At 39.3% G+C, this 18,294-nt stretch overlaps 1 protein-coding gene across 1 annotated transcript in view; it reads left to right on the forward strand.

The window, feature by feature from the left end:
* Positions 1-103: 103 nt before the first annotated feature.
* Positions 104-18,294, forward strand: part of mfsd11 (major facilitator superfamily domain containing 11) — a 28,763-nt gene continuing 10,572 nt past the window's right edge. The window contains exons 1-8 of the mRNA XM_048611114.1: positions 104-110; positions 3,114-3,210; positions 5,316-5,374; positions 6,891-7,035; positions 7,965-8,002; positions 14,814-14,879; positions 15,509-15,634; positions 15,736-15,922. Coding sequence (XP_048467071.1) covers positions 104-110; positions 3,114-3,210; positions 5,316-5,374; positions 6,891-7,035; positions 7,965-8,002; positions 14,814-14,879; positions 15,509-15,634; positions 15,736-15,922 — 725 coding nt within the window. The remainder of the gene's footprint in view (positions 111-3,113; positions 3,211-5,315; positions 5,375-6,890; positions 7,036-7,964; positions 8,003-14,813; positions 14,880-15,508; positions 15,635-15,735; positions 15,923-18,294) is intronic.

Raw genomic sequence — 18,294 nt, forward strand, 5'->3', positions numbered from 1 at the left:
GCACAATAGGGGGCAGCACCTGGCTGGTACATCACTGGGCTTTAAGGATGCTGTCAGCACCAGGAGTCCAGGGGGTTCTAGCAGTGAGAAGGAAGATGGGCGTATGGCTGGTGAGGTGAGTTTTCAAGAATGGTGTGAGAGGGTTCACTGGTACTTGCATGGAAATCGTGGTTGACACTCGGCCAATTTCTGGTCTGTACCTCACTTTTTTAACAGCCCAATCTTGTTTTTAGTTTGGAAACATATCAATGTAACTTCTATTTCAGTAAAGTTATTTTTTCCCCTCTCCATCTACTTCTCCAGAAGATTCGATTAATTTGTTCATGATTAATTTTACCAATAGAAGTCACTGACATGGCAGTTAGTTTAAAGTGTGTAACTAAGTTAATTAATAAAGTTGGCATTTTAATAAAAGCTGATAGAAAATCTCCCTATTTTTGTTCAGCCACATCCTTTGCATTTCCCTTAATTAACAACTACTCTTCCCAGGCATACTGTGAGATGCCTAAACCCTTCCACTCATTATGCTTTGTGGAAAATAGCATTGTAACTTGCAACCTAGTTTTGTTGCACTTTAGGTGAAATAGAAAGAAAGGAAATTGCGTACTCAGTCCATTGTGAGTTCAAACATCGATTTACATTAGAACTTCTATCATAGTTTGAAAGGAGATTATGCCACAATATAAGTGCAGGCTGCAATGGAAAGCTCAAGATGCTTTTAAATTTTCCTGAAGGTATTGCTTGCTTTGTCAATTTCCAGCTCACTGGCATTAATCTTCACAATGGAGGACATTGTTAGCATTCCAAACTTGTAAATAATCGACGTAACCTTGACTTTTACTAGAGAGTATGGGGCTAAGGGTCAATAAGTCTCCTACACCTGATGGTTTGCATCCTAGCATTTTAAAGGGAGTAGCTGCAGAGATAGTGGAAGCACTGGGAGTTATCTTCCAAGAGTTCTTAGATTCTGAACAAAAAAAACTGAAGAATTGGAAAGCAGCCAATGTAACAACCGTTATTTAAAAAGCGAAAGAGACAAAAAGCTGATAACTGTAGGGTAGTTAGCTTAACATCTGTAATTGTGAGAATGTTGAAGTCCATTGTAAAGGATCTAATAGCAGAACATTAACGTAATATAATCAAGGAGAGTTGACACATCTTCATAAAGGGAAATGGTACCTGCATATTTTATTAGATTTCTTTCAGGAGGAAGCAAGCAGGATAGATAAAACCGGACCAGTAGATGTAATTTATTTGGATTTCCAAAAAGCATTTGATTAAGTACGACACATTAAGACAACTTAGTAAGATGAGTCCAGGGTGTTTGGAGTAGAATATTAGCATGGATTGAGGAATGGATGAGGAAAATGAATGTACTGTCACCAAGTTTGCAGATAAGACAAAAATAGGTAGGAAGGTAGTAGTGAATTTGACAGAAAAAAGTCTTCAAAGGGATATAGACCGATTGAATAAGTGTTTGAACACTTGACAGATGGACTTTGATGTAGGAAAAATAGAAGAGTTGATTTTTTTTTTAAATGGGGAGAAACTGGAGAAAGCTGTAGCACATCAGGAGTTTGGGGGTCTTCATAGTTAAATCACAAAAAGCTAGCATCCAAATTCAGGTAGGAGCGAAACCAAATTTACTGTTGGCTGTTAATTTAATGGGAATAATGTATAAAAATAAGGAAGTCTTGCTAAAACTATACAGAGCACTCGTCAGACTGCAGCTCAAATATTGTGAACAGTTTTGGCCCCCTTAATTAAGGCGAGATACATTGGCATTGGATGCAGTCCGAGAAAGTCAATCTAGGTACATTCCAGGCATGGAGGGATTTTCTTGTGAGAAGAGTTTGACTACATTGGGCTTGTACTCATTGGCGATTAGAAGAATGGGAGGAGACCTTACAGAAATATCAAAGATTCTTAGGGGCTTGAAAAGGTAAAATAGAAAAGATTGTTTCCCTTTTTAGGAGAGTCAGAAGGCATGATCTCTTGAACTGGGGAATTGCCTGTTTAAGACAGAGATGAGGAAGTTTTGTTTTATCTGAGATGGTCGATATGTCCAATGAGTGATCTGAAGACTGCCACGTGAGGCAAGTGGTACTTACAGGGGTGGGTAGATTGGTTCTTTGGAGATTTACATGCACCCTCTGATATTTTATTTTGCTTTTGCATATTCCCACTAAAGTTTTTGTTTGGGTCCCATTAGAAGTGAGCTGTCTCTGTTTTAGTCAATCATAACCCAGGGTCGTACATGAGTCAACACGTATGTTTGACATCTTCAGGGATGCTTTTGAAGGCATTCCTAAAGTTTTTCTGCAGTCCTCCTCCTGAATTCTGAGTGGAGCACTTGCTTTTGGTAACCTGGTGTCAGGTGTAAGAACAATTAGTTACGCCCAGAAGAGCTGCTTTTGAGTGATTACCACCTCAATGTTTCAATGCTTTGAGGAGGATGATACCGTTGGAGCACTTTGGATGATTTTGCAAAGGCAGTGCCTGTGGTACTTCTCCAGTACTTTGAGCTCCTTGATGCAGCTTGTCCAAATCTGCAATACATATGAGGGCCCGCTAACCTGCTGCCCAGTACATTATGCCTATGCACAGGGAGGATTCCTGAGCCATGTCGGGAATTACAGTAAACTAGAAATGCAAAAAAAAAAGCAGATGTCATGATCTGAAATTGTTGAACTCTATGTTAAGTCTGGAAGGCAGTCAACTGCCTGGTCAACACAGTTTTGTTGGGTTTGGAGCAGTGAAATCAGAATTGGGGCAGAGTGGAGATTAAGTGGCAGGTGACTGGAAGCTTAGGACCATACTTGTGGACTGCATGAATGTGCATTGCAAAGTGATTATCCAATTTGTTTTCAATCTCTCCAATGTTGAGGCTGCATCATAAGCAGTGAATACAGTATATTAAATAAAAAGTACAAGTGAATTATTGCTTCTTGTGATAGGAATAATAGTGACCAAGGTCACTATTATTCCTGGGAAGGAGGGAGGTAAAATGGCACGTATAGTATCTATTTTCATGCTTACTCGGGAAGGGAATCATGTGTGTTATCATAGAGATGATTATTACAATGATTGAATGTTTCTGATCCTTATTGCAGTGATATGGACTGCACAAGGCACCTGTTTGACAACAAACTCGGATGAAAACACAATTGGAAGAAATAGTGGAATATTTTGGGCTCTGTTGCAATTCAGGTATTTAGTAAAATTAGGTTTACAAACTGTACAACAGCATTATGGAAAAACAACTTGTATTAACAAATGCGTGCATTGCTCATCTTCATTGAGCCTTGTTTTGTGTAGTGTAATACAACTTGGGAAAGAAGGAGCTCTGTATTAATTAACATTGCATTTAACTTTGAAAAACATGCTGAAGCATTCCTCGTGGTGCAAGCAGATGAAAGTTGGAGCCAAGATGATGATTCTGGGAGCAATTACCAAAGCTTGGTCATTTGTTTTTAAAAGTGAGTCAAATAGAACATGGGGAAGAGGTAAAGCAGTGGAAATTAAGGGAGAATTCCCAACCGTGGGGACCAAGTGACTGAAGACATGACCATGAACAGTTTAGCCATAGGGGAGATGGTTTGGGGACACGCACAAAAAGCCAGAATTGGAGGAAATGAGATGTCCGGGAAGTGTGAACATTGGAGGTGGTTGCATAGATGAGGAAGAATATCCCCAGAAGAATTTAAATAAAAGGATGTGAATTTTAAATTTGTTGCATTTTGACTGTGGGAGTCGTTTTTGTTCAGCAAGATGATAGCTGAGTGGGACTTTTTCTTAAGAAATACACAATGCAAAGTTCTGAGGTTTCCTGAGCCTTGAGGATGGGAGGCTGACTAGAAGCACATTGATTCGTCTGGGATGACAATTACAAAGGCACAAATAAGAAGCCTAACTAGGGATGGGTTGAGAGAGGGGCGGAGTTGGTTGTTGCTACGGAGAAGAACACAGTAGTGTGTTTTAATGCAAATTGACCTATGTTTCAAGTCTTCTCAAGTTTTAATTACCTTCTCGAGTCCAAGAGAAAGAAATTTGTTTGAATAACTTGTATTGATTCTCTGTACAAGCTATGGCACAGCCAGCTCTATACCTTCCACTGATGTAATTGGCGTATATCAGGCAGGGTGCTGCCTGCTCTCAGAAAATCAACATAACAAGATGACAGAAATGCAAAACTGCCCTCCAGGTGTCGTGTTATTTGGCAATCTGTTTCTTTCTTGTTTCTCTAATCTTTGACATTTGAATTGCGTTCTGGAAGGCAATTCCTGAATTTGCATCCATACCTGCAGCATAGAATCGTAAAATAATATAGGTTCTGACACAAGAAAATTACATGAATCTGGAGGTTGTAGACATGCTCACTGAGCCGGTGGGTTTGGTTGCAGACGTTTTGTCACCCTGCGAGGTAACATTGTCAGTGTGACTCCAGTGAAGCATCGGTGTTCTATCCCACTTGTTATTTATATGCCTCAGTTTGTTGGGGTGCTTGGTACCACTTCCGGTTCTGTTTCTCAGTGTTTGGTACCTTAATCACCCTACTGAACGTCAACAACAGTTCAGAGATGACCACAAGACTACGCAGAACCCTAGGTATCAGTGTAACCCACAAACCAACAACCACCCTACGACAGCTGCTGACAAACGTAAAGGATCCCATACCCAAAACCAGTGTAGTATACAAAATACCATGCCAGGACTGTGAGAAACACTACATAGGCTAAACCGGAAGAAAACTGACAATACGGATACACGAACACCAACTAGCCACCAAGAGACGCGACCAATTCTCACTTGTCTCACTACATACTGATAACAAGGGACACACATTTGTCTGGGACAAGACATCCATAATCTCAGAAGCCAAACAGAGACATGACAGAGAATTCCTAGAGGCCTGGTATTCTAACTGGAACTCCATCAACAAACACATTGAATTAGACCCTGTGTACAAACCACTGAGAAACCGAGTCGGAAGTGGTACCAAACACCCCAACAGACTGAGGCATGTAAATAACAAGCAGGATACAACACCAATGCTTCACCGGAGGTGCACTGATGATGTTGCTGAGCAGGGTGACGAAACGTTTGCAACTAAACTGACCGGTTTGGCGAGCATGTCTGCAACCTCATCCACAACCCGAGCTACAAATCTTTTCAAACTTTACATGAATCTTATTTGAATTTAACTGTGTTCCAATCACCTTTAGTTTAAATTAATTGTTTTATTTTAGGTATTAGTTACAACAGCAAATACATTAATAAGCAGTGTGAAACTTAATCATCTTTTTTCCGTCTAGTCTTTTGTTTGGAAATCTGTACATATATTTTGCCTGGAAGGGAGAAACACACATCTCAGGTCAGTTTCATTTTTCCAAAATGTGTTGTGGGTATATATAAATAGGAACTCAGCTGCAGAGATGTTTTATTCCATCATAGAGTTCTGACTGTTTTGGTACTTCAGGGCTTTTTTTAAATTACTTATTAATTTTCAAAATTTCTTTCTTGATTACAAGAGGCAGACTTCATTGTCCAAAATGCTGCATACATCATCCATAACATTTCTCATTGGATATCACAGGAGTGTCATTAGGAACTAATGAAAGGACCCATTTTTGAGTTTCAGAACAGAATTGGATGATTATCAGAAGCAGAAAAAGTATCATGGATATAAGGAAAAGGCTAGGGGCAAAGGGACAAATGTAATTTCTCTTGCAGAAACCTATCACAGGCATGAGAGGCTGAATGCCTCCTCCTGTACTATAATCATTTATGATTTTATTCTTGACTATCTTCATCTACCATACTGATCCTGAATTTTCAGTTTTGTTAAACATATATAGTCACACTGTCTAGTCTCCACATTTTGAGTACTCCTCAGGCTTCCTAGTTTTTCAAATGACATATTTTTGCCAGGGCACTGACCCCATTAGCTTCTTCAGTGTTGATCTTGACAAATATTTCAAGATTTTCATCCCCACTTTTATATGCAGAACAGGTCTTTGTATATTCTTACAGGTGCATGACATTAATGGAGTATGGAATGCAACAAGAACGCTTAAACTAAGTTGCAGGAAAAGCTCAGCAGGTCTGGCAGCATCTGTGAAGGAAAAGAACAGAGTTAACGTTAACTCTGTTCTTTTCCTTCACAGATACTCCCAGACCTGCTGAGCTTTACCTGCAATTTTGTTTTTGTTCCTGATTTACAGCATCCACAGTTCTTTCAGTTTTTAAGAATGCTTAAACTGTTTGGAGATGTTTTAAGAAAAACAGAGCTATAAATTGATACTGAGTTTCAGTTCTACATACACAGAAATTACATGAACTGTGTGAACCAAATGGCCCCTTCTGTGCATTTACCTCCATTTACCTCAAATCTATTAAACAGATAACAGGTGACCTTTGATTTGCAAATATCTTTCAAAGGTTTGTAGTACTGTTTGCTTAGTAACTATAACTTTTATAAGAGCACTTTATGTTAAAATGCATGATTGTTTTCAACCCTTTAAATATTTCTATTCCTTTTGGTAAAATTACAAAAGTCAATTATCTTAATTTTCCCTCCTTCACAATGTAAATGCTTAGTCCATTCCGTTACAGTTCCGTTCCACCTTCAGCAAGGTAGCCTAACTTTATTCTTCTTTTGTTAGATGCATGTACCCTATATTTTCCTTCATCTTCCTTCTCTAACGTTCATGAAACATTTTTCCACACATGTCTTTTTATGGAGGCACTGTATCTTATCCTCACTCCTTCTCCCTACTTTTTTTTTGTGGTATATTGTTATTGCCTAACTTAAGCATACTTTTCCCCTCTTCCTTTGTGTTTTAGCAGCTTAATAATTCAATACTAATCTTTGTTCTTCGTTTCTTCAGATCATAATCGTAGGACTGTTTATATTGCATTAACTGCAATTAGTGGAGTGGGAAGTGTCCTTTTTTTCTTAATAAAGCAACCAGTTTCTGAAGTTTCATCTATAGAACAGGACAAATCTGATGATGAGTCTGATATTATACTTGGGTAAGTTTGTTATAATTTCTTCAACAATTTCTTTTAAAGTTACAAAGAGCTATTTAATCAATTTGCTATGTTGGGAAATTTATAGATTTGATTTTTCATTATTTCTGTATGCATACGTACTGGAGAAATTCTGCACAGTTTTATTCAACTTTCAAAGGAATAAGTTAGGAATGTGCAAGTTTATTTGTTTTTATGGGTTCCTAGTACATATTACGTAATATTATAAGCCACTTATTATGTGTATATATAAACCTTCCCAAAGCTTCAGGTGAGCATTAAAGTGTTGATGTGTGTGCAGCTGGAATACACGCCAGAGTGACTGTTAAAGGAATTCCAGTTTCCTGCAGGGGCAATGGAATTCCATCAACTCTTTCTATCACTGATTCAGTATTGCTGCTCAGCCTTTCTGACCTTTTTTTTTTAATCTGAATCAGTTTTTTGACTTTGTAACACTTCAAGATAATTGGATACTATATACATTACAAAAGGAGTTTAATTCCTTCACAAAAATACTTTTTCTTTGCTTCAGCGTATGCAACAACACTGATTTATTGGTTGAAACAATTTCTTCCTTGGATAGCAGTGAACTAATCTCTAGTTTTAGCTCTTTTCTTCATTCACCAACATTTCAACTATATGGTATGCTATAGACTACAGTTGGGGTAGTTTGAATGTGTGTCAAAATCCGACGAAAAGAAATTAAATGATTCCAACTGTTTTGATAATGTGTCCATAAATGCACTGAACAACTAAAGATGGCATTTTGTAACCATGTGCTTTACTGAAGAGTCTTGCTTCAGTTGAACTAATCCATTTGGAACAACCTACTAATCTGAATATTAAATGTTAAACATTAGAAGTGACTAATTCTATCCGCATCAAAACCGATTTCTGTGATGAATTAATGAGCTATTTTGCTTTATTTACAGACCTCAAGAACAACGATCACAAGCAATTGGTGCAATTCGTAAGCATGCCTTCATTTGCGAAGATTTATGCAAGGATGGGGCGGTATGGGTACTGGCAAAAAGTTAAATTTCAAAACATGCTGGCTTGTCAAAAACATCAAATGATCCACTTTCACTTCTGGCTTTTAGAAGGGTATCTAAGAACCTACCAATTCTGCCACCCAATATTCTGTCTTTTTAACAGAAAGTTCACAGGTCTCCAAGCAGTGTGGAACAATTCAGAAGATAGGTCACTGGACCCGAAATGTTAACTCTGCTTTCTTTCCACAGCTGCTGCCAGACCTGCTGAATTACTCCAGCAAGTTCTGTTTTCTATGGTTGCTTCCTTGCCTAGATGATATCCTTGTGCTCACAAGACTGGTACAATTGTATTTCACTGCTTTAAAAATTACTTCCAACTTCCTGGGAGTCATTTTTCCTGCTTGAACTTTCTCATTTTGATCAGTACTTCCCTCCCATCCGCCTTCGGTGCAGTATGGTAACAGCTTATGCAGCCATACTGAAGAGGAACAGAGGAACAGTAATATCAACATCAACAGCAACAGGACCAGCCAAAGGAATCGCCAACAGTGATAGCTGCCTTCTCCACAGGTACATGCTTCTCCATCTGGCACAAGGGTTGAATAGAACTCTTAACTTGAAAGAGGCTTTTGCCCAGTGTATAAGGCAGCCCTTCTTGATGTGGCAATGTAATAAAGTCTGAAAAGGCTCAGACTTTCTTAATTACTTGTTACTGGTATCTGAAACTTTTTGGAACATATCCTCCTTCCAAGTGAAGCAGATGAACACACATTGCCACTTTCTTTCGGGGATCTGCTGCTAACATCTGCAAGATTTCCTAATGTTCTGCTACAAGTGCATTTCCCAGGTGGCTGATGACCTGGCAAAGACCACCACTTACACCAACTTGGATATTGATAAGGTTGTCACATTTTGGAGGACTCTGATATTTGTGACAGTGGCAGAATTTCACGAGTATGCAGAGTTATTTAGTACATTCATGACAGACAAGGCACCCTCAAATTTTGCTAGAGTTTTTAATCTGCAAAAAAGGATTCCATTCTGTTACTATTCAGCTGATAATGTAACCATGGGAAGGTTTCATGTTTGAGCAGGATATCTGGATGTTGCCTTGATGCCTTCAATATGTGTCTGTCACATCACCCACAGAGTTTTGCATCTTCAAACAGTCAGTGGATATTCCTTGGAGATGAGACCTTCTTAGTGAAGATGTGGCTGATGATGCTCGTGAGGACTCCTACTGTAGAGTAGGCTAATTGAGTGAATTCTTAGGTTGCTGAAGGTTCATTTCCAGTGACTAATTCAGAATACACCAATGTGGGCATCCAAAATGGTTGTGACCTCGTGTACCTAGCACAACATTGCACAGCAAAGAGAACTTAAATTGTAGAAGGAGGAATGTGAAAACCATTCTGCATCTCTGAAGGTGGAACATCATGTGACCAGGATACTTGCAGCTGTTCACCTAGCTGCTGGGGAAATCAAGATAGACTTGTACAGGCTTGTTTCAGCAACCCAATATTGAACCCACTAACACCAAATATGACCCTCTTGCCTTCAAAAAATTCATCTATTCTCCTAGAAATGGATGGATTTTGTCTTTCACATTGTTTGGTTACCGTCCACTCTCTTTCTGTCATTCTTCTGAAGGCTGTTGTCTATTTAGAGTGCAGGAATCAACTAAAGATATTACTTGATAATGGAGATTTGAAATGAAGTGTTCATTTAATGAGAATTTTATGAAAATGATGTGACTAGCATTGTTATAAACACCTAAATGCAACCAAAAGCCTTTCTGTTCTGCGTACTCTTCTTCCCCAGTATCCCCCTGAGTCATCAGGGATAGAAGCAGGCTGATTGTCTGCTCAGACAGCTGAGAAACTTGTGGCACACATTCTCTGGGTTCTGGAGCCCCTGAGAGCACTGCAGAAGAGAGACTGCCGCAGCAGCACAAATGCACGGGAAGACTTGGGCCATTAGGTGGAGATTCAGTATGTGGGAGTTTACCTGGCAATAACAGGTGGAAATAGGAACTCCTTGAACATAGTCTTAACTTTCATTTCTCCATTATTCCCCTTGTGGCCTCGATTGCACTTCCCTGACAGCCAAAACACTGGGTGAATACACTGCTGCATTTAAATAAGGCACTGAATGTACAACGCAAAGATTTGATCTGTGAAAGTGATAGTCTGAATGTTCAGACCATTGGTAAAGGTAACCATGTGCCTGATTTCCACCTGTGATTGGTTCTCCATACATAGCCAGTTTTTTCCTTGGAGATGGCCATCTGTGGAAACTTGCACTATCATGGCATTCATATTTGAGTCAGACTCTTCCAATCTCTCACTTGAAGGGTGCACAGTGCCTATGGAAATGATGACAAATGCATGTATCATTTTCTGCTGCTCTTGAGTAATTTTATTTGTGGATGATCCCACCCCAGAGTCACGTTTACCACACTCAGCTGTTCAAGAGCTGACCTTATCTTCAACACCTGTTCCTGCTAACTCGTTCAACCTAGATATGTCAGATGGCGTTCCCACTGATGTGTGCTGCTTCAGAATATTTGAGCTCTCCTTGGCATCTTCTCATTCGAACTCCTTTGTCACCTTGAAGGGCCAATGGAATGTAAAAGACTCATTAGAACTGACAGGAAGAAGGATTTCAAAAAGTCAGCCTTGGGCATAATTTTGCATTTCAGTTACTAATGACAAATATTTAATGTCACAGATAGTTATTTTTACTTTTTCATGAGCTGTGTCACCAACATTCAATACCTATCCCTAATTGCTCTTCAGGAAGTTGTGGTGCGGCATCTTAATCCATTGCAGTCCATTTGTGCAAGTATACGGTGCTGTTGGGAAGGGAATTGCAGGACTTTGGCTTAACAATGGCAAGGGAATGGTGATATAGTTCCAAGTCAGAAAGGAACTTGGGGAGGCGATGGCCTACTGGTATTATCACTGGACTGTTAATCCAGAGACCCAAGTAATATTCTGGGGCCCTGAGTTTGAATCCTGTCGCAGCAGATGGTGAAATTTGAATTCACTAAAAGTCTGGAATTAAAATTCTAATGGTGACCAAGAATCCATTACCAATTGAAGGAAATACCCATCTGGTTCACTAAGGTTGGTTAGGGAAGGAAACTGCCATCCTTACCTGGTCTGGCCTACATGTGACTGTAGACCCACAGCTAAATGGTTGACCCTTAACTGCCCTCTGGGATCGGCAATAAATGCTGGCTAGCCAGTGATGCCCTCATCTATGAATGAAGAAAATAAAACTTGCAGGTAATAGTATACCCATATATCTGCCCTTGTCCTAGATAGTAAAAAGTTTGCAAGTTTGGAAGCTTCAGTTGAAGCAGCCTCATTGAGCAGTATATCAGTGGTGAAAGGAAGTTATGTGAAGGTGGTGAAAAGGTTACAGATTAAGTAGTCTATTTTGTCCCTGATAATGTTGAGCTTCTTGTGTTTGTTGGATCTGCACACCTTGGCAAGTAGCGAGTCTTCCATCAATGTGTGGCATGCATTATAGTTAGTCGACAGGCTATGACGATTCGGGAAATGAGTTACTTGATACAGAACTCCCAGCTTCTAAACACTTGTAGGTGCAGCATTTATTTGGTTAATCCATTTCAGTTTCTAGCCAATGGTAAATGCAGGATGTTGATCGTGAAGTATTCAGCGATGGTAATTCCATTGAATATCAAGGGAAAGTGGTTAGATTCTCTCTCATTGGAAATGATCATAGCCTAATTTGGAGCTGATTAGTCCTGATCTAATGCAAACTGAGTATCAGTGTGTAAGTAACGGCTGAGTAAGTGACTTTTGATAACACTTTGACCCTTTCATAAAGTCACACCGCATGGAAACAGACCCTCTGGTTCAACTTGTCCACGCGGATCATGTTCCCAAACTAGATAGTCCTACTTGCCTGTGTTTGGCCCACATCCTAACTTTTCCTATTCACGTACTTATCCAAATGTTTTTCAAATGTTGTCACTGTACCTGCATTCACCACTTCCTCTGACAGTTCATTCCACACACGAACCGTTCTCTGTTTAAAAAAAAAATAGCTGCACGTGTCCTTTTTAAAACTTTCTTGTCTCTGTTTAAAAATATGGCCCCTACTTTTGAAATCCTCTACCCTCGGGTGAAGACCCTTGCTATTCCCCTTATCAATGCCCCTCATGATTTTATAAACCTCTACAATTTCACCCTTCAACCTCTTGTGCTCCAGCGAAAAAGGTCCCAGCCTATCCAAATGTCTTTTATAACTCATACCTTCCATTCCCGATAGCATCCTGGTAATTTTTTTCCCTCTCCAATATAATAATATTCTTGATAGCAATCAGAACTGAACACAGTATTCTAGAAAAGGCCTCACCAACATCCTGTACAACCGCAACAAGATGCCCCAACTGCTATAGTCAAAGGTCTGAGCAATGAAGGCAATTGTGCTAAATACCGCCTTAACCACCCTGTCTACCTGTGGCACAAATTTCCCAAAGAATTAGATACCTGAACCCCTAGGTCTCTCCTCTGTTCGACAGTACCACCCAGGGCCCTACCATTAATTGTACAAGTCCTGCCCTTGCTTGTTTTCCCAAAATCCAAATTAAACTCCATCTGCTGCTCCTCAGCTCATCAACCCAATTGATCAAGATCTGTTTGTAATCTTGGATAACCTTCTTGACTGTCCACTATGTCTTCACTTTGATGCTTGAGTAGAGCAATAATGTGCAGTGTTAGATTTGTACTGGGCAATTTCCTATATTGCTGGGTAGATGTTATTGTTGTAGCTGCACTGGAACACCTTAGCTGTGGGTGCAGTTAATCTGGAGCATAAATCTCCAGTACTGTTTCTGAATATTTTCAGGGCTGGTAACCTTAGCAGTGTCCTGTGTTTCAGCCATTTCTTTATTTGCGATCATGTGGCATGTATCAAGTTGGCTGAAGACTGGTAGAACCATGATGTCAACGACCTCAGAAGGAACCCAAGTTAACCATTCACTCATCACTTCTGGCTGGAGATGGTTGCAAATGTTTTCTCCTTGTTTGATGTGATATTAATACATAATAATATATTGCTCTATTAATATTAAATATACTAGTACAAGCAGAGTTGCTAGGTTCCCTCATTATTGAGGAAGGGGATATTTGTAGAGCTGATCCTCCTGTTCACTACCATTCATGAGCAATGTTACAGCACTGTAGAGATCTGTCCATCAAATGCTGCTCGGTATGCTTGTTGCCCTGTATTATAGCTTATCTGTTTGACACCTCACTTTTAGGTATGTCATGTGGTGCTTCTGGCATACCCTCCTGACCTCTTCATTAAACCATTATTGAGTCACTGGCCTCATGGTAAAGCTGGAGTAGGGTAAATGTCAGAATGCTAATATTGTTACAGATTAGGATTTAATACAATTCTGCTGCTGATAGTCCACAGGACCTCATGGATATCCAGTTTTCAGTTGCCGTATCTGTTATTAAATCTATCCCATTTAGCACAGTGATAATGCTGCGCAACATGGTAGATAGATAGTATTCTCAGTGTGCAGACAGGAATTTTTCTACACAGGAATTGTGTAGTGGTCACTCCTACCAGTACTGTTATGGACAAATGCATCAGTTACATGTTGATTGCTGAAAGTGTGGTCAGGTATGTTTTTCCCTCTGTTACACTTGCTACTTGCAGTAGATCCAGTCTAGCTGCTGTTTTTCAAGACTGTCATCCAGCTCGGTCAATTGTGGTGCTATCAAGTCACTCTTCTATTGGGGGTTGGTGATGACGATCTGTCTGGGATATTGTCTGGAAGGTGTGATTTGGTGTGCAGGATTGCATCAGCCTTTTGCTTGACTAAACTATGGAACAACTCCCAAATTTGGCACAGCCCCCAGTGTTAGGAAGGAGAGCTTTCAAGGGTGAACAAGGCTGGCTGTATCTTTGAGTTCAGCATCCAGAAATGACAATGCTAGGTGGTTTTGTTCCTTTTTGATTTATTAGTCGTTTGATCTAACTGAGTTGCTTGCTAGGCCATTTCAGAGGGCATTTCGATTCAACCACATTGATGTGGGTCTGGAGTCGCGTTAAGGCCAAAGCAGCTAAGGAAAACTGATTCCTTTTCCTAAAGGAGTTGAGTGACCAATTTTTTTTTTTTTAATGACAGATAAACAATGGCTTCATAACCATTATTACTGAGACTAGCTTTTTAACTCCAGATTTATTACTTGAATTTAAATTCCAACAGGTGCCATAATAGAATTTGAACTGAAGATCATTAGTCTGGGCCTCTGGATTACTTGTCAGGTGCCATTAGCACCATACTGCTATCTCTCCACTTTATGCTAAGTGATGTAATATTTTGTTGTGTCACCAGGTATCTGAGACCCACACTCATCTGTCTGTTGGCAATGGCTCTGGAGTAAACTATTTTGCTGATCTCCTAGACCTCATGCCGCCTGTATAGCCAAATTGATTATGACTAAAGAACACGTTCAGTTCTCTTCCTCTCTCTCTGGTATTGTGGACTTTGAAAGAAAGCAAAGTGCTTAATATGTGAGAAATGTGATTTTTGGCTGAGTTAAAAAGCCAAGCCAAAACGGCTTCTTGAAAAAAAAGGGCACCTGACCATTTATGGGACGTACTGCTAAGAACTAGTCGGTTCCATTAAATTTCTGCATTGTATGTCCATGTGTAAGTAGTCAGTTGTCGGTTTTCAGTAATTTGTTCAAGGAACTTTGTTAATCTTTTGTGTTAACAGGTCGTTTCTTTCTTTAATAGGAAGTGCGATCTGTATATTCTTCACTAAAGATATGCTGCTTCTATGTATAACTATTGCTTATACTGGTAAGATCCCTCTACAAGTCATATAAATTTGAACTTGGAGTTTGTAAGGATAGGAGATTTTCTTTGTTAAGAAAATCATTTTTTTAAAATTCTTGATTGCTTACCCTCAATGTACCTTTTCGTTTGTTCTTCATTTAAAATAATTTCCAGTTAGATTTTTCAAACTGATCTGTCATAAAGTGGAGAAATTCTTTTGAATTATTAATATTTGAAATATTTTATACCCATTAAAAATAAAATTAAGTTTTGATGGATAATATTTCTGATGGAGTTTTAAGATTACAGATGTTTGGTTCCTGTTCATTTTGAAACGTTACCATATGCCTAGCAAGAGAGTGACTGGAGCAAACATCTTGGGTCTAAAATCATGTTATGTATCCAACCTCTGATGAATGTAAATACTTAGCCTCCATGGTTAGCTGTGTATGCACATAATTGAAGTTGCTATGATACAACATGAAGTAGACCTATCGTAAACAATACCGGTGTTAATTTACTAATTGGCTGTCTTGTTAACATAAGTTAATTTGAGGAAGTTGCATGATAAAACTACACATGCTTCAAAGGTTAGTTTAAAAAAAACTCATGCAGGGATCAAATCAATGAAATTGTTGAATTACCTTTTCTAGGTATTGAACTAACCTTTTTTAGTGGCGTTTATGGTACCTGTTTGGGGGCTACAAATCGCTTTGGGAATGAAGCTAAAAGCCTTGTTGGTTTATCTGGCATCTTCATTGGTGTTGGAGAAATCTTAGGTTTGTAATCATTTGCAATTATATTAACTATTAAACATTGAAATCCAATTTCATTAAACAGAATTGCATTTTCTTAGTTTTGTCATTTTGTTTATTTCTAGGTGGTGCAACCTTTGGTTTATTGAACAAATTCCTCAGCAAATACCTTGGCATTGGTAGAAACCCTGTTGTTCTTCTGGGTTTATTATGTCATGTTATTGCCTTCTATCTGATATTCTTAAATGTGCCAGGGGATTCACCAATTGTTTCTGATGAAGGAACTGATCGAGTTTCTTACTTAATTCCAAGGTTGGTCGTGTATTTTGCCTTTTGCTTTGAGCATTTGGTTAATGCAAATGAAGCACAAGTAACCTAGACTTGTGATGGAGGCACGGGATCCATTTAGGCCATTGAGAAGTTTACACAGCCAAATGTTAAGGGAATGTGTGGATGAACCTGTCTGGAATGTAATCACTTGATGTTGGCTTGATTTTCAAAGACTGCTCATTTGAACAGGTCTCTATTCTAATATGAAGAATATGCTGACAGCTTCCCCACCTTCAATGGGGGAAGCAAAGGCTGCTTGCTAGAAATGGGTTGGCTTTCCACCTTTTCTAAAATTGTTTATATGCGTTTATAAACTAGTTACATATGAGCAAACATATTAGGAGCAGGAATAGGCTATTTAGATACTCGAGCAAGCTCTGCCACTTTATAAGGTTGTTCATCCAATTGTAACCTCAACTCCACATTCCTCCCTATCTTGATAACCTTGATCCCTCTTGCTTACTAACAATCTATCTATATCTGTATTTTAAAAAAATCAGAGACTTTGCTTCTACTGTCACTTGAGAAAAAGAATTCAAAAGATACTCAACCCTCTGAGAAGAAAAAAAAACCTCCTCTTTGTTCTAACTGGGTGATCCCTTATTTTTAACCAGTGACATCTAGTTCTAGATTCCCTCACAAGAGGAAACATCCACTCCACATTCACCCTGTCAAGTTCCTTCCGTCCCTTCCGTGTTTCAGTCATGTCCAACATTTCGTCATGAAACAAGAAACTAATTTCAGACATTAGTCCAGTTAACTTTCTCTGAATTGCCTCCAATGCATTTGCATCATTAAATAAAGAAACCAATACTGTAAACAGTACTCCTGATGTGGTCTCAGCAGTGCCCTGTATAACTGAAACATAATCTCCCTACTTTTGTATTAATTTGCCTTGCATTAAAGACAGCATTATATTAGCTTTCTCAGTTACATGCCCCACCTGCGTACTAATCTTTTTTATGCATCACCAGGACACCCAGATCCTTCTGCATCTCCAAGCTTTTCAGTCTACCACTATTTAAATAATATTAATATTTTATAAAGAATATTTATTCTTCCCACCAAAATTGACAATTTCATTTTTTCCTACATTACACTGCAATTCCAGACTTTTGCATACTCGTTTACCTTGTAGCCTCCATACATTATTTTCATAACAATTTTTATCTATCTTTGTTGCTAAATTTGCTAATGATACAATGTCCTTCATCCTTCATCTAAGTCATTTATGTAAATTATAAAAAGTTGAAGTCCCAGCACAGATCTTCAGTATATCCATGGGTCCCCCTTTATCCACAGTGAATGTTACATCCTCAAAAAAAAAATCCAATAATTTGATTTTTAAAAATTGTTAAAATCATCGAATCCCTACAGTGTGGAAACAGGCCATTCGACCCAACAAGTCCACACCACCCCTCTGAAGAGCCATTCCCCTAACCCACCTAACCTAAACATGCCTGGGCACTATGGGCAATTTAGCATTGTCAATCCACCTAGCCTTGGACTGTAGGAGGAAACCGGAGAACCTAGAGGAAACCCATGCTGACACGGGGAGAATGTGCAAACACCACGCAGACGGTCACCCGAGGTTGGAATCTACTCGGGTCCTTGGCGCTGTGAGGCAACAGTGCTAACCACTGCACCACCATGCTGCCTACAACTCTGCCTGATCATCTCCAAACTTATCCAAGTGCGCTGTGATAATGTCTTTAATAATTGCTTCAAACATTTTCCCTATTACAGATGTCGAGCAAACTGGCCTGTAGTTTTCTGCTTTCTGGCTCACTTGCTTTTTGAATAGACGAAGTGCACTTGCGATCATCCAATCTAATGGAACTTTCCCTGAATCCAGAGAATTTTGAAAAATTCAAACCAACACATCAACTATCTCACTAGCCACTTCTTTTAAGATTCTAGGATGCAGGCCATCTGCCTATTTGCTGTTATTAGTTCAGCTTTTTCATTATTCGCTTTGGTACCAGCTTTAACTTTCTCAGTGAACAAATTGTTTTCCACTTTGGAAATTGGGCCCTCAAGGGAGTGTAGTCAGAGCCATGTTTATGGCATTGTGAATGGTTTTGCTGCACAAGAGGGGAGGAAAAAGAAAGGAAGAGTTATAGTGATTGGGGATTAATTTGTTCGAGGAACAGACAGGTGTTTGTATGGCTGCAAGTGTGATTCCAGGATGGTATGTTACCTGCCTCGTGCCAGGGTCAAGCAAATTGCAGAGTAGCTGCAGGAGATTCTCTGGGAGTTGGTAAACAGGCAGAGACTGTGATACCAATGTGGACCGATGCATTAGAAAGTAAAAAGGATAAGATCCTGCAGTTTGAATTTAGGGAACTAGTTAG

This window comes from Rhincodon typus, chromosome 23, assembly GCF_021869965.1.
Source record: "Rhincodon typus isolate 14 chromosome 23, sRhiTyp1.1, whole genome shotgun sequence".
NCBI classification, from domain to species: domain Eukaryota; kingdom Metazoa; phylum Chordata; class Chondrichthyes; order Orectolobiformes; family Rhincodontidae; genus Rhincodon; species Rhincodon typus.